The sequence below is a fragment of the Molossus molossus genome, unplaced genomic scaffold (genome assembly GCF_014108415.1).
Source record: "Molossus molossus isolate mMolMol1 unplaced genomic scaffold, mMolMol1.p scaffold_m16_p_19, whole genome shotgun sequence".
In the NCBI taxonomy this organism is placed as follows: Eukaryota; Metazoa; Chordata; class Mammalia; order Chiroptera; family Molossidae; genus Molossus; species Molossus molossus.
This window is the reverse complement of record NW_023425354.1, coordinates 22,269,689-22,295,812: the sequence shown is the minus strand read 5'-3', so window position 1 is coordinate 22,295,812 and position 26,124 is coordinate 22,269,689. Positions and strand designations below refer to the sequence as shown.

General features: G+C 37.6%; 1 protein-coding gene across 3 annotated transcripts in view; it reads left to right on the top strand.

The window, feature by feature from the left end:
- STXBP4 (syntaxin binding protein 4) overlaps positions 1 to 26,124 on the top strand; it is a 161,184-nt gene that overhangs the window by 9,937 nt on the left and 125,123 nt on the right. For all 3 annotated transcript variants that reach the window (XM_036269480.1, XM_036269479.1, XM_036269481.1), the window contains exons 3-8: positions 450 to 574; positions 5,170 to 5,302; positions 13,626 to 13,732; positions 13,919 to 14,132; positions 15,134 to 15,212; positions 21,513 to 21,607. In XM_036269480.1, the coding sequence (XP_036125373.1) occupies positions 504 to 574; positions 5,170 to 5,302; positions 13,626 to 13,732; positions 13,919 to 14,132; positions 15,134 to 15,212; positions 21,513 to 21,607 (699 nt within the window). In that variant the 5' untranslated portion in view covers positions 450 to 503. The remainder of the gene's footprint in view (positions 1 to 449; positions 575 to 5,169; positions 5,303 to 13,625; positions 13,733 to 13,918; positions 14,133 to 15,133; positions 15,213 to 21,512; positions 21,608 to 26,124) is intronic.

The window sequence follows — 26,124 nt, the reverse complement described above, 5'->3', positions numbered from 1 at the left end:
AACAGCCTATTGTGTAATTATTTGCAGACATTCTGACTATAAACTTCCTAGCCTTGTGCTCACAAGAGACATTTCCCTCAGTCTTTTATTATTATGTGCTTTTTAAACTTACTAATGGTGGAAGCTATTAATAGTTACCTAAAGCTTACCTGTGTTCTTCACTTCTGTCAGAAATTGCAGAGTTCATATAGATATAGATGTTGATTATCATACCAAGTATGTTGCTATACCTATATCTACTTATCTATCTGCAGAACTATCTTTACATTTCTCAGATATTATAGGCAATGACTGAAATGACATAGCCCAAAATAAGTAAAATTCATCTAACATCTATACATAGGCATGTATTGTGCATGTGCCAAGTGTATGAAATGTTTTTATGCAAAGTTTAAAGCACATTTGACTGTTCTAAGATATGATACTGTTTTCTGCCTTCCCAATCTTAGGAAAAGAAGAATTTATAGACTCTCCATCAAGATTTTCATTTACACGGCCGTTAAATGCAAGGCTACAGTGACGAAACCATGAATAAAAATACATCTGCTGTCGTACCATCCAGTCTACCTGAAAAGTAATTGTTAAATTAAATTTAGTATGTTTTGAACTATTATAGTTTGGAATATGAAGAATATTAACAAATATCTGGGGGAAAGTCGTGTACTGCTAGCAGCCTGTGCTCTAGGATGGCCGTAATATCTGGGGGAAAGTCGTGTACTGCTAGCAGCCTGTGCTCTAGGATGCCCGTAGTATCTGGTGGAAAGTCGTGTACTGCTAACAGCCTGTGCTCTAGGATGCCCGTAGTATCTGGTGGAAAGTCGTGTACTGCTAACAGCCTGTGCTCTAGGATGCCCGTAGTATCTAGTGGAAAGTCGTGTACTACTAGCAGCCTGTGCTCTAGGATGCCCGTAGTATCTGGTGGAAAGTCGTGTACTGCTAACAGCCTGTGCTCTAGTATGCCCGTAGTATCTGGTGGAAAGTCGTGTACTGCTAGCAGCCTGTGCTCTAGGATGGCCATAATATCTGGGGGAAAGTCGTGTACTGCTAGCAGCCTGTGCTCTAGGATAGGATAGCAGTAATATCTGGTGGAAAGTCGTGTACTGCTAGCAGCTTTTGCTCTAGGATAGGTTGGCCGTAATATCTGGTGGATAGTCGTGTACTGCTAGCAGCCTGTGCTCTAGGATAGGATAGCCGTAATATCTGGTGGATAGTCGTGTACTGCTAGCAGCCTGTGCTCTAGGTTGGCCGTAATATCTGATGGAAAGTCGTGTACTGCTAGCAGCCTGTGCTCTAGGTTGGCCGTAATATCTGATGGAAAGTCATGTACTGCTAGCAGCCTGTGCTCTAGGTTGGCCGTAATATCTGATGGAAAGTCGTGTACTGCTAGCAGCCTGTGCTCTAGGTTGGCCGTAATATCTGACGGAAAGTCGTGTACTGCTAGCAGCCTGTGCTCTAGGTTGGCCGTAATATCTGATGGAAAGTCATGTACTGCTAGCAGCCTGTGCTCTAGGTTGGCCGTAATATCTGGGGAAAAGTCGTGTACTGCTAGCAGCCTGTGCTCTAGGATGGCCGTAATGAGAAGCTGCTCAATAATCCCCTTACAGTGTGAATCAGCATGGAGGCCAAGTCTGCATTCTCTTTTACAATTGTTTTTAGAGTTTGCTTTATAAAAAAAACTTGATGTAATTTTTGAATATCTAAAACATTTTACAATTTTGGTATGAAAATAACATAATATTAACTTTTGCTGAGTAGCAAACCACCCCCAGAGTGCCTTCAAAATGCAAGCTTTTGTTCTTGTCATGATTTTGTGATTAATTCATGTGTTCTGGAGCCTTACCCGGGAAGGCGGATGACTGAGGTCTCTCTCCACCGCGTCACTCATCTTCCAGGAGGCTAGTTCAGGCTTGTTTATATGGCGGCGGAATGGTTCTCAGGAGAAAGCACACGTGTTGGCCACATGTCTGTTTTCCTCGCATTTTCTGGTGCACCGTTGTCTGAAGCAATTTAAATAGTCAGGCCCAAATTCAAGGGGTAGAGATATAGACTTTCCTTTTTAATGGAAGGAAACAGTAGAATCGCTTTCCAAGAGGCATGCAGACAGGGATGGGAAGAAATGCTAGCCATTTTGTAGTATGTAACACACACAACGAGGGATATTCGGGGAAGTCTTGCATTTATTCTTTTCCTTCACTCTGTGCCCTCATTCCTCCCATAGAGAACCATTTTTATTCTTGGGTTTTTTTCAATGCTTCTTTTTGCATAAGTAAATGCATATATATATAAATATACATAAATGTTTTATATGTGTGTGTATATGTCCATGTACACACATATTGATATGTATTTTTTTCTCAAAGCAATTTATTATGTACAAGGTTCCACTATACTTTAGACATCTACTCTTGCTTACACAGTAACCAGTGTGTACCAGCCCTTTGACTCAGGTTCACAGGTCTCCCCTGGAGAAGGGTGTCAAGTCTGTTAAACTCAGGGGACCTTTCTGTGATGCTTCCTCCTGGGAGCACTGGAAGGGTCGTCTCCAAGGGGCACCAACCGGGTCCGGCTGTGTAGTGTGCAGAGTTCCATGTACTAATGCTGAGCAGCTTGCTCTCTGGGACAGCACAGAGCTTTTTTCAGCTACTTCGGGCAAATCAAGCCCATAAGAAAGGGTCAAATGACTGAGGTAAGATGTCCCAAAGCACCTAGGCCCAGCTCCCAGGCTCCACTCATCACATGTTCCTAACAAAAAGCTAGCCTATTATATACACTGTTTTGATCTTGCCTTTTCATTTTTACTTAAAATTACATCCTGGTGATCACTTCATATCAGTTTATAAAGATCTTCCTTGTACCTTGTTATAACTGTACAGTATTCTATCAGGTGGATGTACCATAGTTTGTTCAGCCATTACTTTATTTTTTTTATCCTTACCCGAGGACATTTTTCCATTTTTTGCACAGACAGAGTGGGAGGGAGAGAGAGGAAGAAAGAGAGAGGGAAACATCAATATGAAAGGGACACATCGAGTGGCTGCCACCCGCACAACCAACCAGGGCCGGGGACAAACTGCAACCAAGGTACATGCCCTTAGCGGGAACCGAACCCGGGTCTCTCCGGACCGCAGATGGACGCTCTAACCGCTGAGCCAAACCGGCCAGGGCAGCCATTACTTTATTGATGGACATTTGAATTGTTTGCTATTTTTGGTGATTTCAAATTATGCCAAAATGAAAAACCTATCAAGTCATTTCTTATTTTCTGCCAGCGTATCTTTGGTACAGATTCTGAGAAATGAGATTGCTCAATTAGAGGGTAAATTTAGAGATTACCGAATTCCCTTTTTAGGGGTTATACCATTTTGTATTTCTACCAACAATGTACAAGAGATACCTCTTTCCCCACAGCCTTGTCATCAGAGTATATTGTCAAAGTTTTAAATTTACATTGATCTGATAGGTGAATAGCAATATTTCTGTCTAGTATTAACTTATAATTTTTATTATGATTAAAGTTGAGCAACAGAACTATTTTTATAGCAAAAAATAAATATCAGTTCTTAACAGAGGAATTTAAAATAGGATTCTCACAAGTAAATACACGACTGTTTTGACAGTAGATATGGTGTTGGGATTAGACAAAGGAGGATTCCTCACTGAGACAATAATATATGCTGGAGATTGTGAGTGTCCCCATTGAAGGAAATTCACATTTAGAGAGTACAGGAGGTGCCTAATGAGGTACCTTTGTTCTCTCCCATTTGTAGGCTTCACTCTTTTATGCCCTTGCAACTTAATGTCCCATCAAAAATGGGTGGAGGTTCTGAAACCCGCGACAGGAGAACATTGTGGACTCAGCCCTGTCCTTTTGCACCTGTTAACCAGACAGGCCTCTGCCACTAGGGCTGAACTCAGTATGATGCAACCCTAGATGATGTGCTATAGAGGGAGCAAAATATTCAAAAACAGGGAGCTTGTAAGGTTTTTAAAAAATACCTTCTATTTTTCAATAATCTAACTTTTGAATACAAGTTTTCTTAAAGATGTACAAGAGGTCCTCAACATCATTTTGTTCAACGTCATTTCATTATAACGTTGATGAGATGTTGCAGGAACTTAACTCTTGTTCATATCAATTAACCCATGGTAAAATCGGTTTCATTAAATATCACTTCCATGTAAGTCCTAGAACCTGTCAATGATGCTAAGTGAGGACTTAACTGCAGCTAGAATTTTTATGGCAGAAACCAAGAGAGCTTTTTCTAAAAGCTATAATCATCTATAAGATATGAAGCAAATAACTGTTTTAATAGCAGCTTCAGTTCTTTGGTATGTTTGAAGAAAGCTGGATGTCCTATATTCAGCAGTGACTTTAAGCTCCAACGAAGCAGGTCTCAGTAAGACAGACTGGGTTCACGTTGCTGTCCTCCAGTTTTGTAACCATAAACCGCCAAGTTAGTTTTCCCAGATTTTGGTTCCTTTAGAAAAATGAGGGTAATATCTTAGTGATTGTATAAATACTAAATTGTATGGCATAATGTAAGCACAATACCCAGTACATAATAAATAAGCAGCCCTAAGCCTTATTTCAAACTTTATTAACCAGTAAAAGTCAGTGCTCTGATCAGAGTAACTTGGAGGTATACCTTTCACAGAATTTTTTACTGGTTCTTTTTTTCTAATGTCATTGCTCTTATGTCTGACAGAAATTACAGCTAGAGCAAGTGCTTTGTACCAGGAAAATACTTTTCCAAAGTAAAAGGATAAACTGTTTTTTTTGCAACTCGAAAGGAGGTTACATTTATTTTACTTAAAATGGCCGCAGACCTGTCTTTTAAAATCATTTACCTAACTCGTTATTAAAATATTTAGTATTAGAATTCTTCAGTGTAGTGTAAAAATCAATATAAGCAAATCTTTTCTGTTGCCTTTAATAAATTTTTTAATTTATCTCAATAATACTTTGAAAGAATTTTTTTTGTTCTCCAAAGAAATGAACCAAACCCATTTGATTGCTCTTGTGGCACCATACTTTTTAAAATGCAGTTGCTGGTATGTAGTACTGAGTACTCCGAGTTATCTAGATCCAAGAGTTTGATTTGACAAATAGTTTAAGGAAAAAGCAGGATCTCTAGGCTAACCTGTGAGTGCTAATTTCCTTTATCTTAGGGATCCTGCCTTTCAGATGATTACAGTTACCAAGGAAACAGGCCTTGGTCTGAAGATCCTCGGAGGAATTAACCGGAACGAAGGTCCCTTTGTGTATGTTCAGGAAGTCATTCCTGGCGGAGACTGTTACAAGGTAAAAATGAAAATGAAAAACACAAAACCTTCATCAAAAAAACAAAACCACTAGTAACGCGATTTGTTTCTCTTTTCTTTTTTCTTTAATGGAAGAGTAAATTAATTTTATTGACTGATGAAAAACTAAAGTGATAAGAAGTATGGATGGTAAACAATAATACTTGCATTCCGCTGGAATTCTGTTTCTCTGCTTTTCACTTCAAGCCAAAAGGACAAGGATTTGTTTTTCTGTTTCATCAGTATGTTTTCAGTATTAGCTGAATGCCCACTGTGACCATTTCTAAGGGAAAGATACAAAGGAACTGGAAAATAGACCTTTATTCTCAAGGAGTTTTAACCCAATAAATGAACATGAAATAAATGTGAAAATAACAGATTTCAGACTCTAACTGAAGATTGCATATTTTTAATTACATGCCATTCAACTCTTATCCTATTTTTAGTTGAGAGAAATTGTGTTTGAAGACATGTTATCTATCCACTGCTCTGAGTTTGGATTGAGTTGGATCACTTCAACTTTAACTGTTTTTATTTAGCCTCTCCTAAGTGCAAAACAAAATAAACAAAAACGCTCAGCAGAAAAAAATGTGTTCATTTCTGAATTTACTGAAATTTTTGTTGAGTTTGTTAATTATATCACTAATTAGTTGCCCACATGAGAAATTAGACTTAGAATTAAGACCAGAAAATATCCTTTTTTTAGAAATTAGAAAGTCTTACTCTCCTCTTCAATGTAAGAAATATGTAATTTCCTGGTTTCCTTTTTCCTCTGGTTGCTAGGAAGCTCAGACCCAAGTGGGAGCACAATACCAGCAACTGAGGTAGCAAACTGGCTGCTATATTTGCATTCTCATTTCTCTTGGATTTTACTGGCTATTTTGTTTTACCAATGTGATTATATATGTCTTTTATTGAAAATCTCCTCTAGCACCTTTTGGAAATATATAGACTATATATTTAATTTAATTTAATAAATATTAAGAATTTAATAAAATATTGTATTAATATGAAGCTGTATGGTATGAGAAAGGATTCTCTTATCGTTAGGTTTGTTCATATTGTTTTCTTATTACACTTGTTTTGAGTGAATAAATAGTCCTACCCTTTTCCTTTTCCTATTCCTACCCCAAACACGTGTTTAGTAAGCAGTTTAACTAGTCTACTGGACTTTTTGTCTTTGAAAAAAATCAGTTTTGCTAATAATTTCCAAAGTAATAGAAATGATTTTGTTTTGGACTTGTTGAGATAATAAGCTATCTTCCAAATACATGAGTTGTAAGTATTATACAATAAGTTTGTGATATTATAATGATATGAATTTTTGGCTATTGAATTTAAATTATTAACCAAATAACATTTAAATGCTAAATTTAAACAAATTCAAACAAAAATTATAAGAATTGAAATAGTACTACTTTAATTTTGAAGCTGAGATATGTGTGGGTGTGTGTTTAGTATAGCTAAGGAATTTCTTAGACTGCGCTTGATGTAGTGCAATAATAGAACATGGTACCTAACAAGTGATAAGAATTTGTTTTTAAGACAAGTATCAATTTGGGCTTTTATATTCCATGAAAAATATTTGTAATTAAAGTAATAAATTGATAGTGGTGTTGCTGAGGGACTGTTTATCAGCTGTCAGTGATAGCAGACTAAGAAATTATACTTATAATATATACTTTCTCTTACTGTTTTTTGTTTTAAAATTTTGCTGTTTGAAAGGGTATTAAAAAGCAAAGCCCTCTAATGGACTGTATTGTATATTTACCACTAGAGAGCAGCACAGAGTTATTAATGTTCTTTGACTGTACCTGGTCCTGTCCAAGAGAGCTGCTGAAATAAAGGTGTAGACAGAAAAGAATGAATAAGTTTGCAATGCTTGCATTAATTTTTGTGTCCTGTGTCATGAAGGAGATTTATCTGCATGTTTACTCTACAAATAAAAAATGGGTGCTATTTTATTTAAACGTTTTTTAAATTAATGATAATGGCATTTACTGTGATCTAAATACTGTGTGAGAATGTTAGTAAAAGCCTTATCTGCACAAAATTTCTGCATAGTAGGTGTATTCAAAATAGGAAACACAGGCTATAAGGTTACCCTTATTGTTGAACTACACAACTGTTAATATTTTAAATGCATATGAGTGCTTTGACTTGCTCTAATATCAACATATTGTTTCAGAACTAATAGGCAGTCTCAAGCCTATAGATGGATTATATTTCATTTATATCCCTAAACTTCATGTGTTAGGGGATTATTGGAACTCAGAAGGAATCTTTAGTGAATCATGGTTAGCTCCACTGCCCCGCCCCCTACACACACACACACACACACACACACACGTTTTTCACCTGGCAAATACAAAATACATTACTAGTTCAGTAACCAAAATACCATGTTTCTTTGAAAAACATGTTCAGAGTTCAAACTTGTGATATCTTGAAAGCATGTTTCCAGTTCAAGTAAGATTGATTATCTCAGCTCTAGGAGCTAGAGGCAGCCTATAGGTTGAAAACCAATATACTAGGCACTGAGTTAAGGAAGCACGAGAACTCCACGTCCCCTTACATCTCACCGGCCAGTCCATATCGGTCTGGAGTGCTCAGCCTTTACTCGTAGACCTTTTTCTGCCTATCTGCTCCTTGAGGCTTCATACCCACGCATCCAGTTGCCTCGTCCACATTTCCCCTTGGATCTCTAAAGGCATCTCAAACTTAACATGTTTGCGACAGTGCTCCTGGTAGTCACTCCACACCCTTATGTGCCCGTCTCTTCCCAAGCAAGCCCTCTTCCACTGTTCCCAGTCCTGCTGAATGGCGCCTTCTGGTTGCACAGTCAGAAAGCCTAACAGCGTCCTACCTTCTACCTGTCCCTGAACACCCACATTCATTCATTAGCACATGGTGTTGACTTTTTATTCTCTAAATACTTCTGGAACCCACCAGTCCTTTTGCTCTTCAGTGCCATCACCAGAGCTTAAACTCTCATCAGTCTTTATTAGACTTCACAACAGCTTTGTCTGCTGATACGCACCAAGCCTAATGTTCTCCCAGCCTATTTTAGGAATACGTAGCTGCCTGCAAGCCTCTGTATAACGGGACTCTGCTCATGACTTCTTTGGCTCCTTGGCTCTGTATTTGCAGAGTGGCATTCTTTCAGTTCCTAGCAGGACCCGTGTTTTTTCTTATCTCATATGCTGTTTCGTTTGGCTGGGAACAGCCCTGCCTCCCCCCACACATGCTTTCCCGTTACTTCCAGATATCGATTCAGAGACTGCTTCCTAAGGAATGTGTTCCCTTTCCACCCTCTCCCATGTTTTCTTTTTCTCTTTTTTTTTTAAAGGAGAGAGGGAGAGAGAAACATCAATCAGTTAGTTGCCTCCCCAAACACTTCCTGACTGGGGATCAAACCCACACCCCAGGTATGTGCCCCAACTGAGAATCAGACCCACAGCCTTTTTGGTGCATGGGACAATGCTCCAACCAACTGAGCAACCCAGCCACTGCCCACCACCACCACCACCACAGGTTTTTTATGCCTACGTGTGCTTCTAGATCCTGTTCATTTCTTTCATGTCCCCTATCTCAGTTTGTAATCATATGCTGAAATCTGTGATCATTTTATCAACTCTGCCTGAACCACAACACAGTGTATTTCCTATGTGCAAGGATCTTACCTGATTTTAGTCGCAGTAAAATTCTTAGCCCTCAGTGTGGTGCCTGGCACATACTGATTGCTCAGTTAATATTGTTGAATGAACGAGTCAGATGCCCTGTCAGTCTGTCGTGTTTCTGAGACTTACTGATCTGCCCTTTAACCATGTTACTGCCACCATCTGGACTCAATACCAAGGTGCCTCCTCTGGCCCTTTGTGTCGGATTCTGGATAACACTTTGAAGTTTTCAAATGGTTGTAGTTTGTTTTTCTTCTAATAATGTAAGGAAAGTAGGCAGGAATCAAATGCTTTACTTCAAACCTGATACATTATTTTCTCTCTCTGTGTCTCTAAAATTGAGGTGGTTCCTACAGCCAACGTCAGAATGTAATCGGCAGCCTTTTTCTCTTAGTGATACTTACAGTAACGGCATATCTTACAATCGAGGTCATCTTAGGCTTGATAAATTCAGGACTTTGTTTGAGTCAAACCTCAGAGATATAGACAAAGACCACAAAAACACAGGTACTAATGGTTAGTCATTGTTCACAAAGGACTGAAGTAGGACATTTGTAACTTTCAGAGGAAGGCTATTTTCAGAATATGCTGGGCATGTCACGGGAAGTGGGACCAGGGCTTTGCACATAGCTAGGACCCAGGCTTCTGATGGCAAAGGGTAAAGGAAGTGCTCCTGCTGGCGGAGCCGAAGGAGCAGCCGCCAGGGGGCTGGCTTTGCAATGTCACTCTCTCCTCCTTTGCCGAAACTATTTCTGCTAAAGCCACCTAATTTCCTCTGTTTCCTGAACCTCGTTAAATTTTTTTTTTTTTTATCCTCACCCGAGGGCATTCCTCCATTTTTTGTTCAGGTAGAGTGGGAGGGAGAGAGAGGAACAGAGAGAGAGAGAGAGAAACATCGACATGAAAGGGACACTTCGAGTGGCTGCCACCCGCACGACCGACCAAGGCCGGGGACAAACTGCAACCGAGGTACGTGCCCTTAGCGGGAACCGAACCCGGGTCTCTCAGGACCGCAGGCCGACGCTCTAGCCGCTGAGCCAAACTGGCCAGGGCATGGACCTCGTTAATTTATTGGGACTTATTAGGTACCTGGCACCATGCTGGGGGAGCACTAGGACAGGGACAAGGTTTTGGCCAACGGAGAGAATCGGTGCTGCTAGTTTGGGAGGCGCTGAATGAATCCGCCCTCGTGGCAAGGATATACGGTGAGTGAAAAGTAAGGGCCGCACAAAGTGATGCAATCATATTGGTAAGTAAAAGAGCTTTTGGAGCGAAGAAAAAGGAACGATTAAGTAAATCTAGGGAGATGGGGAAAACTTACAGCAGAGCTCACGTTCGATGGTGGCTGTGAAGTTTAAGTGAGAGTTCACCAGCTAGAGAAGTGGCAGTGTAGGTGGTGTCATTCGAGACAGACAGTAGCACGTGTCAAAGCGTTAGGGTTCGAGGAACATTTTCCGAAAATAGAGTGAAGAATTTACATGCCGAGAAGGGAAGGTGGATGACGAGGCTAGAAAAAGTAGGTTGCTGCTAGTTTGTTTTGCTGAGTTTGGGAAGTTAAGGAGTTTCAACTCTTCTAGCAGTGGGCAGTCATCACAGGTTCTTAATTTAAGAGGAACAGGATTAAATTTGTTATCAGTGTGAAAAATTGCCCATAACAGATTTGGGATTCGGATTCAACTCACCTGTATTTAACACCTACAGTGTGCTAGGGTTTTATATATGTTATTTGGTCATGACTTCAACCTTGTGTGATAGGTATTTACTCCCACTTTCCAGCTAAGAAAATGGAGTCTCATGGAGGTTAAACATCTTACTCAGATTCACATAAATAACAGGTGATAAAAGAAGGATACCTCAGGTTGCCAGTTTATGACAGTGCAGGCAAGGATCCAAAGGCTTGCGAGAGCATCCTTTAGTACTTAGAAATAATGAGCTAGTTAAATCAGTCAGACAGTGTAGATGGTTTCTGATAAGGCAACACGTTATTTAGAAAACTATGTAGCCGTCTTTATCATCTGAAATGAACAGTGTTGGTAGTTGCTAATAGAAGTACTTAAGTGGTCAGGAATGCATTATTTCAACATCTGTGTAAATGTCAACCTGGAGGATTTCAGACTCCGAAGTTGCGCGCGTGAGAAGTGGCTGGCGCCTTGCCTGTCGTGTTGCATAGTTGCTCAGTCACTGCTGAATCAGAATCTAGACTGTGGGGGAGGCCTCTGGAGTTAGCATCTCCATGTACACATTAATCCAGCTGGGGCAGAATTCACTGGTTCCGAATGCCAGACTTGTACAGAAATAGCTTTGTTTCAGTTTGCAGGTTCTGACTTTTAAACAGGTTCAAAAATTCACATGATCAGCTAAGATTTTATTCTAGGAAGCAAAGGAAAAACCACTGCTGTGAATACTTTTTAGAAGCCGTCGTCGGAAGACATTGTTCTTTCTCTCTTTCTGATTCCTGCCCTGCTTGAAAATGCTACTTCAGTACATCAATGCGCTTTCATTTCTGTTACGTTGCCTTTTGCAGAGCTTTTTCCTCTGTACTGCTGATACTGGACAGCCTGCGAGGAGATTGGGGGAGGCTGGAGGTCCGCCTAAACCCTGTTGCCTGCTTCATCTTCTGTGGCCTTTTTCTCTGCAACCCTGACACCCACTGTGATTTCTGTTAGATGCATAGTTACAGGAGCTGCCTCAGACACTTGAGAATTTAGTTCTGTGTTGTGTGCCTCCCCATCCCCCACCTTCTCCCTCTCTCTCTCTGAACATCCAGCTAGCGAGTCATGGAGCTCAGACTTGAATTCAGGTCTCTCTGGTGGCCAAACCTGTGCCCTGTCCACTGCAGTCCGCTGCCTCCAAAAGCTCCTGCCCAGATGAAAGATGGTTGAGCTGCCATCTGACTCACAGCCATCAGTGTAGAATTTCCTCCTTTCAGGAACGTTTAATAGAGGAACTGTTAATGCTTAGTCTTCTCCAACGTGACTATTGTTTTACTCCCTATACATTAATCAAATGGGAGGAGAAAAAAAAAACAAAAAACTTGTGAATATAGCAATTGTATGTTATGATCTCTGACTTTGACTTTGGTAGTTATATTTAATCATATATTTATAAAATCCAAATTAGTTTTTAAATTTTATATATAATTAAATAGGCTCTGTTGGCTTAATTTTTTATAATGTTTATAATTCAGAGGAGTCATAGGGTAATTATACATTTATATCTTTTAAACAGTATTGAAATAACATGTTTTCACAACAATTTTGATAAGTATTTTATATTTATTTGTTTTCCCGTGTGCTCAGTATTCAGTGTAAGAGGTGACACTAAATATTTTTCTAATATATATTTTTTATTTTAGAGAGAGAAAGGGAGAGAGAGAGAAAAAACATCTATGAGAGAGAGAAACATCACTCGGTTGTCTCCCATATGCGCCCCAACTGGGCATCAAACCAAAAATCTAGGTATGTGCCCTGACCAGGTATTGAACCCACAACCTTTTGTGTATGGAATGATGCTCCAACCAACCGAGCCACCCAGCCAGGGAAACACTAAATATCTTTTATTTTAAGAATGAAAATAATTTGTTATTTAGCAGTAAAGGAACTGTAAGTTATATATAATGTAGTTCAGATCAGACTGATATCTTAGATAAGACTTTGAAAAAAAGGTATTTTCTTGAATTTGTGGAGTTTACTTAATTGCCGTCAGGGTGAACATTTAGCCTTTTAACCATGTAAGCTTCTTCCTTAGTTATTCAAATAATGCTTTCTGTCCTTGTACAAATGATAAATTCAGAAGTATCTTAGGAACTGAAAACAAAGAGAGCTCATTCTTGTCCGGTTTGAATTAAGACAAAAGACAGATGGGAACTGAGAAACTTGCCTAAAAACTGTATCAAATCTTGTCACTGATATGCTCTGTCTTACTCAGACTAATTATAGGCAGAGCTCGAACTTAACAAAGACAATGCCAGACAGCCAGTTTCAAGTGGTCAGTATTAGTAGGCCATGACTAAAGCTATATGCACAACCAATTATATAAATGAAGAATCTCACTTCGCGGAAATTTATTTATTGTCGTAGAGTCTGAAACTGATTAACCGTGATAAACGAGTCCTGAGCCACAGGAGAGATAGTAGGTCCAATAAAGAAGATGTTTGATCATGAGCTGAAATATGGGTAGTATCAATATAATTAAGATCCTTGATTGCATTTAAAAAAATTCTTACTGTGGAATGTATCTCAGTGGCTTGGTGGGATGAAAAACGCAAGAGTGCTCAGAAACTAAAGCGAACGAGTCTTGTATTCTGAAATAGTCCAGGGTTATTTGGCCCACTTTATTACAGCCTGGCCACAGTACCGAGCTTTTGAAACAGGCCTCCTTTCTTTGTGTACCAGGTTATGTCTTCAAATATCCAGGGTTCCTTAGTGTGCAAGTTTGTTCAAGGTATACACGAACTGTTCCTATTCATTAGCAAACCAGGCTTTCATCAGAACTCTTTGTTTTGAGATTCTTTGTCTAAGATTTTCCTTATACTCTTTCTTTATGACATTCTTCACTAAAACTTTGCTTTGCTTTAATTGCATCAATTAATTTTTTTTAAAAAGTCCTCATTAGTTTCTTCACAAATGTTACTATTTTTGTTAGGATGGACGTTTGAAGCCAGGAGATCAACTTGTCTCAATAAACAAGGAATCTATGATTGGTGTATCATTTGAAGAAGCGAAAAGCATAATTACCAGAGCCAAGTTGAGGTAACTATTCTATCCACAGGATAAAATGAATCATTCAGCTTGTCTCCTGAAAATAGCAATTTAAGATGTCTAAAGTACTTTGGACCCTGAAAGAAATATTTTTAAATAATATGTGAAACATGACTTTAGAATTTAATTGTACTATACCCATAATATATTCGTAAAATGATTTCTTTTTAATGCTAGGTCAGAATCTGCTTGGGAGATAGCATTCATAAGACAAAAACCTGATGGCAGTCACCCCGAAAATCCATCACGTACGTCCCTTTTGCAAACCTCAGGAGAGTATGGACCTCAAGCCTCATCATTTAGTCTTCTTTCTTCTCCCTCTGAAACACTGATTCCAAAGACCTCATCAACCACTCCCAAAACTACAGAGGCTATTTTGCCTTCTTTTAAGGTAAATTGGGTAATATTAAATTTCTGTTTATTTATGCAGTCTGTAAATCCCCTGTATGTTGTTATATTTGTTATATACATAGAGAATTATAATTTGGGTAATACAGTTTGTTAGCAAATTGATATTTCCTCGAAAGATTTTTTCTTTTTTCCTTTTAAAATTTTTATGCTGTGCTGTCAATAAATATAATTTTTTAAAGTCAATGGGCCTTTTGGCCAAAAAACCATTATCTGGAATGGCATCACCAAAAGAGGTGTAGATATCACTCAGAACTATGTTTCGAATGTCATGTTTATTTTCAGATAGTCTTTAATATGGTTCAGTGCGTTCTTATTTCTGTTTTCCACTTGACTGAAGACAGGCAGTGTTCCTTCATGTTCCTTAGCTTCTTTCCTACACAGCGAGGCTAATCTTAACCATCCCGTGTAGGTGGATATGTTCCTCATGTGTGTCTGCTAGAATACCATTTACCCCAGCAGATTCACACAAAAGGGGGCGTTCCTACATCAAAATTGATACAATTAATAACTAGTTGCTACAGTACCCTAATAAATCACAGTTATAAAATAGAATATATATTCTTTAAATTTGTGTTAGCTATAAAGTAAAATGGGAAACTGGGGTAGGCTTTTTTTAGTCCGTGAAATATAATTTGTCAAAGGTAACTTCAGTTTCAGGTACATGCTAATCAGATACAGAGTATCAGACCTTCTGTCAACCCCTTACACTTTTTCATTTGGGTTATAATTAACCTTTGCAAAGACAGGGTACATGGCCTCCTACTTTGTTGTCCTTGGATGCTAGAACTGAAAGCAGTTGTTACCTTCAGTTCTGCATTGCTTTGTATGAAGATGAATGTACCAAAGTTTTACAGGTTTTATATTTTTTGGACTATTGCTTGAATCACTTTGACCGTTCTTTTTATGTTAAGATGAGCATTTAGTCTGGTCTTTAACCTTCTTTAGAAAATGACATTTCATGTGTCTCATCTTCTTTCATAGTTAAAAACTGGATACAAGAAAACAGAACAGGCTTCAATTACTTCTTTGGACCACAGCCCTTCGGATATGTCTAATACAGGTAAATGCACATTTAATTCCTCTTTCCTGTTACTTTTTTCAATTACCCTCAATGAGGAGTACATAATGTGACTTAATAGACTTTAAAGAAGGATGCATTAAGTCCTTTTTCCTTCAGTGAATAAAAGAGCAAAATGAATGCATTGTGCTGTGGTCCCTGTTAGATTATGACTTTTATTGGAAATCTCCCTGAACCAAGGGTTGAAATTTTCAGATGCATTATGATAACAGTGTCTATGAAGCTGCAATAATCAACGAACTGTTGAAACCAAGTAATGAAAAATTTTTATAAATCAAGATTAGGTTGCCTTGCCCTGTTAGTGAATTTCTGGTGAGGTATATTAAATGCACCTTTCATAGACATTATAGAGGGGAATATAGCTTAAGAAAAGATATACTTTTGAGTTTTGGGGGAGAGATTATATACATATAAATTAGAAAGAATATTAGTATTGTTTATTCAGTGTCATTGGTTTTTAATTACCATGAAATGATTACTGACTGTTTAAAATAAAAGATTGTGTAAGCTACCCATAAGAAAAGGATTTTTATCAAGCTGTAAAGCGTATATTGGCTCAACTATGAAGCAAAATTTCTCCCCTCAAATTATCTCTGAAAGTTAAACACAACAGTCAAAAAATTATACAGGATGGGGCAAAAGTAGGTTTACAGTGATTCATATTGAAAACAATAAAATAATAAATAATAATATGAGAATAAACTGTGTTTCACATACTTACAACTGTGAACTTACTTTTGCCCCACCCTATACTTAAATAAAAGTTAATTACGTGTCAAAATGATAACGCAAATTGTTACCCATATATTTAAATTTTTAATAACTTCATTTAGATCAGAATTTCAAAATAAGAAGAGTCAGTATGAATTACATAGTGTCTTAGTGCGTTTGGGCTCCTCTGACAGAATGCCCAGACGAGGTGGTGTCTGTGCAGCAGTTCTTTATTCCTCGCCGTTCTGAAGGCTGCAAGTCCAGGGTCATGGAGCCAGCATGGTCAGGTGAGGGCCTTCCTTCAGCTGTAGGCTTTTCATCATGTCCTCACGCGGTAGCAGGGGCCAGGGGACACCGGGGGTCTCTTTGACAAGAGCACTAAATAACCCCATTCATGAGGGCTCCATCTTCATGACCTAAGAATCTCCCAAAAGCTCCACCCCCTAGAACTCTCATCACTGGGGTTAGGATTTCAACATACGAGTTTTGCAAGAGCACAGACAGACCGTTGCTCACAGCTACCATACTTACCAGGAATTCATAGATTGCACAACGGTTCCCTCTGATGTGGAGCAGTATTTCCTACTAGGGCAGGAGTAATCTTTAGCCATATGTAATACCACTTAGCGTTACTTGGCGGGATTGGTGAACTATTAGAAATTGTGTTAATTTATTCCCTTTATGTGATTAATTTTTATTCTCTTGATATATTATTTTTACTTTGAACTGTGACCTCATGGGAGAAAAAAGATAAATAAAAGAAGCAAACAATGGTGAGGAGATCTTTATATAACATGTTTTTCATCTTGAAAGTAATTGAACTACTCATTGCTTCTTTTAGCCTTTTATTTGTTCAGTAAGCATTTACTGAGTATGTCATGTGTGCAGAAAACAGTCCAGTAGGAATTATGAAGGAATTAGGATATTTTCTGTGAGATGGTAATATATTGTAAAATAAAACATGGAGTTAAAAACGTTCATTATTCAGATTAGAAAATTAAATGTGTGTGTTTAGATGTGTGTGTTTATTTGATCGAATAACTACTCTTTACAGTATCCTATGTTAACTAGTGCAGGGTGGGGGTGGTTTTAACACTCTAAGGAGCATCTCTGCTCTCTTGTGGATGAATTACACATTTGAACAAATAGTGTAAAGCCACAAACAAACTGGACCAAGGAGAGAAAGTAACGCATGACCTGAGTGGTGTAAGGAAGGCAACGTGGTCAATCTCCAGGCTCTGAATGGAAACTTACGTTACTGACCTTAAATGCCAGGTTCTTGAGTCTCAATGTCATAGAAATGAGCACTGAACTCAGTACAAGATCCAGCAGATCGAGTTGATGGAAAAGGGCTTGTGCACAAGGGAGTTGACCGGAAAGGAGCAGTCGAGCTCCCGAGGGGTTCCTGCGGATGGCTTAGACGGCGTCTCGGGGGTGGGTGTAGGGCTTGGGAGTGAACATGAGCTCAGTTGTCCCATGATTGTCATCTTAGGCAGTTGACCCAGGGTAGTCACGAGAAGTTTTCCAGGGTCAGTGGACCACTCAAAGGGTCTGTAAAGTAATGCTCGCACAAATACCCTAGTTACTGTTGAGTTGACAAAACAACTATTTTGCTGAACATGATGTTAAGAAAGGGTATTATCCTCTGATAATTCTTTCCTTTAAGGATGCAGTTAGGCTAATTTTAATTATGGAATTTTACTGAAAGCAAGAAGTCATAGTCAGGCCTCTAAGATGGAGTTCTTTCCGTCAAGTTGGAGTCCAGTGTTACCCCTGTATTGTCTCACTTAGAGGTTCAGATCTTCACTCTCAACTTGAAATATTGCCTTGTGGGATTGTTATGGGTATGAAACAAAATCATGCATGTCAGTCACTTAGCATTGTAATTGGTACATAGTACAAGTTCAGCACGTTTTGGTGTTGTTATTATTAATGCTACAGCATTTGCAGACCAGAGTGTAGCTCAGATAACATCCAGGACATGTTTCAGAGCAGAAGTGAAAGCTCGTGTCCTTTAATTTAAACTTGCATCTTACCCTCAGTCCTCAAACCAGTACCTATTAAAGGACTTGTCCCAGTATGCAGAGTTTCTTGGCAAAAGTCATCTAAAATTCAGATCTTGAGGGAGGTGGTAAACCTCAACTGATAAATGAAGGTAGGAGATCGTCCTAAGTGAAGGAAGCACCATGAACAAAAACAAAGAACTAAGGATCAGCTAGAAGTCAGGCGATGCTAGAAGACAGATCTGAGTAGACGAAAGGGATCCTGGAGTAGTGAAAACAGTGAGGTGAATTTCATCAGTGACTATAAGAAACAATGCTAGATTTTGTAATAGAAAAATAATTTCATGAAAATACATTTGAGTGAGTGAGGTGTATGTAAAGTAATTAAAATGTAACATTTTTCTAGGATAGAAAGAGCATTGACTTAGTCCTGTTTTCTTACTTTCACATAAACATAATAGGCCTGATGTTTTTTTGGGGGGGTGGGGAGTATGGGGAAGAAAAGTAAACTCAGAATTATCTCTCAGTAACTTATATACATTGTGATGTGTCTGTTATCAGTACTTAATTAGAGACTGCTCCCAAATTAGGTCCTTAACCATGACATCTAGCCTCCTTCAGCCAGTTGGTATTTATTTACAACATATAAATGAGTTTTAATGTTAACCTCCACAAAAATAAACTTAATGAGACAAGCCTACCCCAGTTCTCATCTAAAAATCATTCCAAAGTGTAAAACTGGTTAGAATTTTTAAAATCCACATAATTCTTGAATATGTTTTTAAAACTGTTCTTTTGTATAAATTTCTAATTTCAGAATCTAGAGTCATTTACTATTGCCATCAGCTGAATAACACATGAACTTTAAGTGAGCGAAATGCATTCTAAAGACATTGCTAAGGAAATCAGCCAAGAATTGGTGCCTAAAGAATTACTTTCATTACTTTAACTTTAGCCTAACACAAGCCTTAATTCTCCTGCTCTAAGGCTTTTATCATTGAGACATAGCAGTGATAGGGAAAAATGTCCAGGGAGGGTTCATGGTATTAACCAAATGGTGTTGAGCCTACCCTTATAAAACATTCTCTTTCTTCTGCTCCTAAAACGAGAACTAGGAAGAGAAGATCCAAGAGAATAATAAGCCATACTTCGAAAAGTCTCACTCTGTCAGAGAAAAGCAAAAAATATAAAGGGTTTGAGGCTGAGGTTGGGAGATGCCACAGGCACAAAGCTGTCTACAGTGGTTTTCAGGTCAAGCTGCTCAGAACTGTCAAAGCTGCTGGATTTTTATTCAGAGCCTCCTCCTGAGGAGGATCAGAAGTACAGGTTTAGAGGAAGGTTGGCTGAAAGACGGGGAGATTTTGTTAAGCTGTGAAGCATATTATTAAATGGAGGGTTAATTCTACATTAAATCTCCTATTTAAATACAGTGTCTCTGTCATTATTCAGTAGTTTTCCACGATTTTGATTTTGACTTTACAATTCCTGTAAGTTGGTTTGCTTTAGTCTCTCTACTTCACAGGTGAGAAAACTGGCAATGAGGGATATTGACACATTTCAGAACCTTGGCTTAGGGAGTCACAAGAGATTAGAGCCCTAACATGGACACCGTCTAGCTATGTGATCTTGGGCTAGTTTCTTTAGTTTTCTGGGCCTTGGTTGGTCTCTTCGTCTTTGGGAGGGGAATGATAACACCTATATCACTGTGGTTATTTTAAAGATTAATGAGCTTATATATGTAAAGTACTTAGTGCCTTCCTGGCTAAAAGTACGCATAAATAAGAGCTAACTTCTGTTATTTCCACTGCTACACAGCACAATTTCAAGCTTATACAGGACCACATAAGTGAGAGCACATGCCTTAGTGTGTGTCGATGGGGGTGTCCCTCTGCCTCCCTCTTCCTCCCTGATCTCTCTCACTCTCAGCTCCTCTCGGTGTGTACTTATGAGCTGAGTAATGCACGCCCAGAGTTGTCTTGGTTGGAGACCGTAGTTAGGTTAGCTTGGGTCCACATAGTATCAGTGTGTCTTAATTGTAGGAAGGTCAGGACCAAGCTGAAAGTTATTGTCAAGCTTCACAAGTCCAAAGCCTAAAAATGAAAAATAAAGTTGGACTTACCTGCTCTTTGATCTTTCATACCATTCCACCCCATGCTCCTTTTTTATACCACACTTTAAGTTTGGCAGAGAATTTCTCTTAATGTTACCAAACCGAACTGAACGGAATTGAACACGGCTCTGCCCACCAATGCACAGCAAAGCCAAACGCTGAACATCGAGGTTTGCAATGGAGAAATTAAAGTTGTCTTATTGGCAGGGCACCAAGCAAGGACAAGGGGAAGCTGGTTCCGCAGTTACATTAAGAGAAAAAATATACATGTGGTATTTTTTATCCCATGGCCAATGGTATCACATTAACAAAGGAAACTTTGTTGCTTTTATCAGAGTTGTAAAAATTCTTTTATACCAAAATCAGTCTTCCTCAACATTTGATTCCATTTGAAGCTAAAAGTCAGTAGCCATTTTTTTATGATCTTGACACATATAAGCTATATTCAAGATTTTACATAGAATGTTAACGATGTGTTAAAGGTTTAGAGGAAGACTATTTATTTTCATATGCGCTTCTTATGTTCTTAAGAGAATGCAAATCATTTTGTACTTTGAGACAGATGCTCTGAGAAATTAAAAAAAATTAAAACACTGCATAAAGATGTGACATTTTAAAAAGCTTTTTCTCTTCCTCTTGTTTCTATGTAGAACTAGTAAAATATCATTTAAAAGTGTATGTAGAATAGTTACAATTTAGATAAAAGGATTGACATGGATTACAGGAATTTGTTTTACAAACTTTGGCATATTAAAACAAACACTTTTTTTTCCCCAATTCTAGTCCCTGGTGGCACCTGGTGCCTTATTCACGCAATGAGGACAACGACTTAATCTAAATAATCAGAGTCCATTGAGAAGGTGCTAAGAATGGTATATAAACTCAACTCTTGAAAGTCCATTTATGCTACTTGAAATATAACCCTTCTGTTCAGTAAGAAATAGGATTTTTAGTTCAAGAAGTTACAAGTCTATTATAGTTTATGTGTAAACTTGAAATGATTGGCATTTTTGAGTTTTTCTGTAGTACTTCCAGAACTCACATAACAAAACCACTTTTGCCAGCCAAAGAAATATCATGATCTTTTTTAATTTCTCACATGATTTCACTTATTTTGGAAGAGAAAAAAAAGACTTTTCTCATTACAGTTAGTAAGGCATCGTGATGACAGGGCAGTGGTCATAAGATGTACGTTTGTCTTTTACATTAGTATTTCCAGGGGAGTTCATGCATCATTGGCCACTCTTTTTATATCATATATTTTAGGGCTCAAGTGATGCTGGTTTGTGTGATACATTTTAGATTTAACAAAAAAATACCCCATGAAAACAAAAGTGAAATCTGCCAGCTGATTAACCAGAATTATTTTTGAACAGCAGGAGTTCAGGACACATCCTGTCAGATGAAAAGTTCTACTCCAGTGGCGTGTTCATTAACGTGCCCCCTGTTGCCTCCTAGATACCGCCCCTGTCCGGACGGATCATTACGGAGCGCAAGGAAGGAAGATTTCCCTAACTCCCTCCGTTCGCCTTAAGGTGGAGAAACTGGAAACGGTAAATACTTTAATTTTCATTTTTCTTCCATAAAACATCAAGGAAGGAGTCTTCTCTTGGAGAGGATCAAAGACTGGAGCCATTCGTTTCTTGAAAGGTTATTTATTTGCAATTAAATGAATGGCAATTTGGATTTAAATTCATTTACTCATGTTTGAGTTGGGCAGTTCATGTTGTTCACTAGTACAAAATAGAAATAAAGCCTTTTGTCACTACATTGACATTCAAATCAATCTGTTTCCTCCTGTGTGTAAATAAGACAAATGTGATGTTCTACAATGTAGAACCAAAGGGAACATGGAATAAATCATGATGAAGTGTAGTAGATTTCATATGTAATAGCATTAAGTGCAAGTAATACTCCATTTGTTTAATTTTTTTTAAAAGTATAGGGAGCCCTGGCCAGTTTGGCTCAGTGGTTGGAGCTTTGGCCTGCGGACCAAAGAGTTGTGGGTTCAACTTTGGTCAAGAGCGTGTACCTCAGTTGCGGTTCAGTCCCTGGCCCTGGTTGGGGTCATGCAGGAGATAACCAGTCATGTGTCTCTCTCACATCAGTGTTTCTCTCTCTCCCTCCCTCTCTCCCACTCTATCTGGAGATAAATGGAAAAATATCCTCGGGTGAGGATTTAAAAAAAAAAAAAAAAAGTAAAGGGAAACTAAATCCTAAAGAACCAAGCAGTCAGATGCTCATTAACTACAGAAGATGGTAGCAGTGTGCTAAGGCACACACAGAATTGTCCTGAGGAGAGTAAAAGATTGAGAACTTCCGTATGTAAAAGAAACTTAAGATGATTGAAAAGAAAAATTAAAAGTAGAAAAGCATTTTAAAACTGGTTCTTGTCAGGTTACTTGGGAGCTGACAGCAAAAAACATGCTTTTATTTTTTTAATGTAAAAATGGATCTAGTGTCGAAGGTTTTACGTTTTAGGAATGGTATGAAAATGCAAAGCTAGAATAAAGACACATTGTGTTTATTCCATATTCATGCCTTTGCATGGTCCTATGACAGCATCCTATTCATTGCCAATTTGAGTCTTACCCGTTATTCAAATTCTGACTCAGTTCCCACTCCCCCATCCAGATTTTGCTAACTATATAGTTAGGGCCAATATCACCTTATTTTGCACATCTGTGAATCACTTTTTAGTTCCTTATAATCTTTTCTGTATCTTGATTTATCAGTGACCAGTCGCTTCTTCACAACAGTGCCCCGTGTACCTAGTACTGTTTAAACACCTGGTTTGTGCTCATGAAACTTTCTGATTAATTAGATACTTGACATGTCTTTTTGATATTTTCAAAATCCTGAGTATCTTTTGCTAACTTGTACTCTGTTTTTAATTTTGTTTAAAGTGTATGTTCTGGATTATGGCAAAATTTACAATCAGTTAATATTAACATTTTCAAAAAATAAAAAGTTTGAGGTTTGAAAACATATTACTCAATATCTAAAATGAATAATTATTGTTGATTTAATATGCACTCTGAACATTCAAGATTTAATGCTAGCCATTTGTCTGGACAAGGAGAAAATTATCCAGCTAAACACTACCTGGCAGCATTTATTTTTTTACTTGGTTTAAATTTTCTAGTGCATGATATATATATTTTTTAAATCTGTAATTTTCTTAGAGGTATGAAAAGTATCTGAATTTGTATTGATTCTGAGAAATACGAGTTCCTTGTCTCCTGAAGCAGAATTCCAGTTTTAGTTTTCCTTTTAGCCTAAGCAAATTGATTATTTTTATAGAAAAAGTAAAATAGCAGTTTTACTGGAAAAGAAGCCCACATTCTGTGTAAATTCAGCTGCCCAGCTTTTATTAAAAATATTTTTAGTGACTGTATTTAGTGGAGCATTCTTTGTTTTCAGAGTTTGCAACTGTATTTCACTTTAAGTATTTTTTTAATCCAAATTAGCGTCTATCCACCCAAATATTTCCTAAGCTGTTCTTCCTTTTTTGGATAGTTAGCTATTACTGTAGTAATATCTATGTCAATTTAATTTGAAATTGGTCCCTTATATTTTAGTTGCTACTTTGTAGCCAAATTCAACTTTATCATCTATTACATTTTTTTTAATCCTCACCTGAGGATATTTTTTTATCTTCAGATAGAGTGTGTGGGCGGGGGGGGGGGGGGGGGGACATTGATGTGAAAGAAACACATCAACTGATTGCCTCCGGCTCGACCTTGACCAGGGCCTGGTCCTAACCACAGTGGAGGTATGTGCCCCTGACCAGAATCGAATCCGAGACTTTGGTCTGCAGGCCAGTGCTCTAACTGCTGAGCCAAACCAGCCAGGGCATCCATTACATTTTTTACATATTTTCTATTCAGTAATAGATAAAGACAGTGTGATCAAGTATTTAAAGTGTAAAAAAAGTAAAATGTAATAAAGTTGTATCTTTTTATCTTCTATGAATATATTGCATATATTATCTAGAAAATTGGTACTTTAATAAGATTTTACAAGGAAAAGGTATTGACTGATTGTGTGGTTATTAATTAATTACCCTACTCAGTACAATTTTTAAGAAGGGCAGAGAGGTTAGAATTTGACGAAGGACAGTACCTGTCAAGACATATGTATGAGTGATATTGTCTTCGTGAAATCCTTTTTTGTTTTTCTTGTCTAAGTACACAATTCCCTGGAAAGTGATTTCTCACATTGAACTAGTTATTTTTTTTTAATTCATTGTCTGAGAAAATGACTGCCTCTTTCCATGAATACTCTGAGAATGATTTTTATATACAAATACTTTTAGATACTTTCACCATAGTTATTTAGTGATACATTTTTTCAAAAAATTTTTATAAGTACCATGTGTTTAATTTGATCCTAATGTTAAATTTATAAGTAGGTATGGTAAACATAGCAAATAGGGATACAGTTTATTAGTTGGTTTGAAGACAGCTCTATACCGTCTATATTTTTGTGCCTGGGAAAGATGCTTTGGCATACAGATGCCATTTCGCTGGTATTTACTTTACCTTTTGCCATTTCTGTAGCATTTGAAGAAAACTGTAGTGAGCAATGCATACCCGATGTCTGATTATAGTTAATGAGATCTTCTTTGTTATTAGGCTGGGAAGTATGAGACTAATATTATACAGAAGGGACTTTTCAAAATTCATCTTTGAGACATCAGAAAAAGTTAAGGACAGGTATTGTCCAATTAATACGTTTGCATTTTTTAGGCTAAAAGATGACATTATTCAATAAATTATAAGAACCTACTTTTTGATAAAAAATAAATTACTTCCACTCTAAATTCATGAGTTGCCTCGCTGACATGCTGTATTCATCTAGAATAAATTTCACACTCAACAAAACTTGCACCTATGACGAAGTTTAGCTCTATCTAGGCCAATTGATACTGTAGTTAATTGCATTTTGAAACTATTATTACTTGATATAATAAGAATCACCATCTATTGAGTACCTTCTGTAATAGGTGTTTTATTTGCATTACTTTTATAAAATTGTTTTTATATTTTTACAATATCAATTATGCACAAAATGATTATATTATACATGTGTAGTTTAAACAAGAATAAACACATGTACCCACCACCCAGCTAAGAATGAGAACTTTAGAAATTGTTTATTCTTGATCATATATAACATCCCTCTCCCCAAGAGGTAACTATGTTCTAAATTTTGAGTTTTCCATTTATATGCTTTTAAAAAGTTAATTACTAAAATATTATAAAGTCAAAGGTTTATTTACCTCCAACTTTACTTAAGGTGTTACCAAATTTTCACTTCTGTTTCTCCAGCTCCTAGAAAAATGATTGGTTCATAGTATATGCTCAGAAAATAGTTGTTTGATTGGTAAATTGTTTTCTAAAGTAGTTTAGTTAATTTTCATCCTCACTAGTGTTAAGAGTTCCCATTGCTCCACATATTTTACATTTAGTCTAATTATAATGCATTTTGATTTATTTTTATCATATTTTAAAACATTCTTGTTATTCTTTTTATCACTTCTTTTCTCCCCTTTATTGTATTCTTTTGTTTGATTATATATATTTGCTTACATTGCATTTTATTTTTCTTCTCCAACTTGGTTAGAAAGTATACGTTCTCTTGCTATTCTTTTAGTGATTACTGTGCATTTTTAACATGCATATTTTACTTAATCAGTATAAAGTTACTCAGAATCTTTACCCTTCTTTCAAACATACAAGGTACTTATAATACCTTAACTCTAATTAGTCTCTTCTCAACTTATATGCTTATTATCGCCCAGTATTTTAGCTTTAGTAAGACATCGTTTCTCTTTCTTTGCAGCCATCTGTTAGTTCACATACCCACTCAGCTTCTAGTTTATTATCTACCTAGTATTTTTATAATAATATCTTGTTCCTGCCCTGGCCGGTTTGGCTCAGCGGTTAGAGCGTCGGCCTGCGGTCCAGAGAGACCGGGTTCGGTTCCCGCTAAGGGCACATACCTCGGTTGCAGTTTGTCCCCGGCCCTTGTTAGGTTGCACGGGTGGCGGCTACTCAATGTGTCC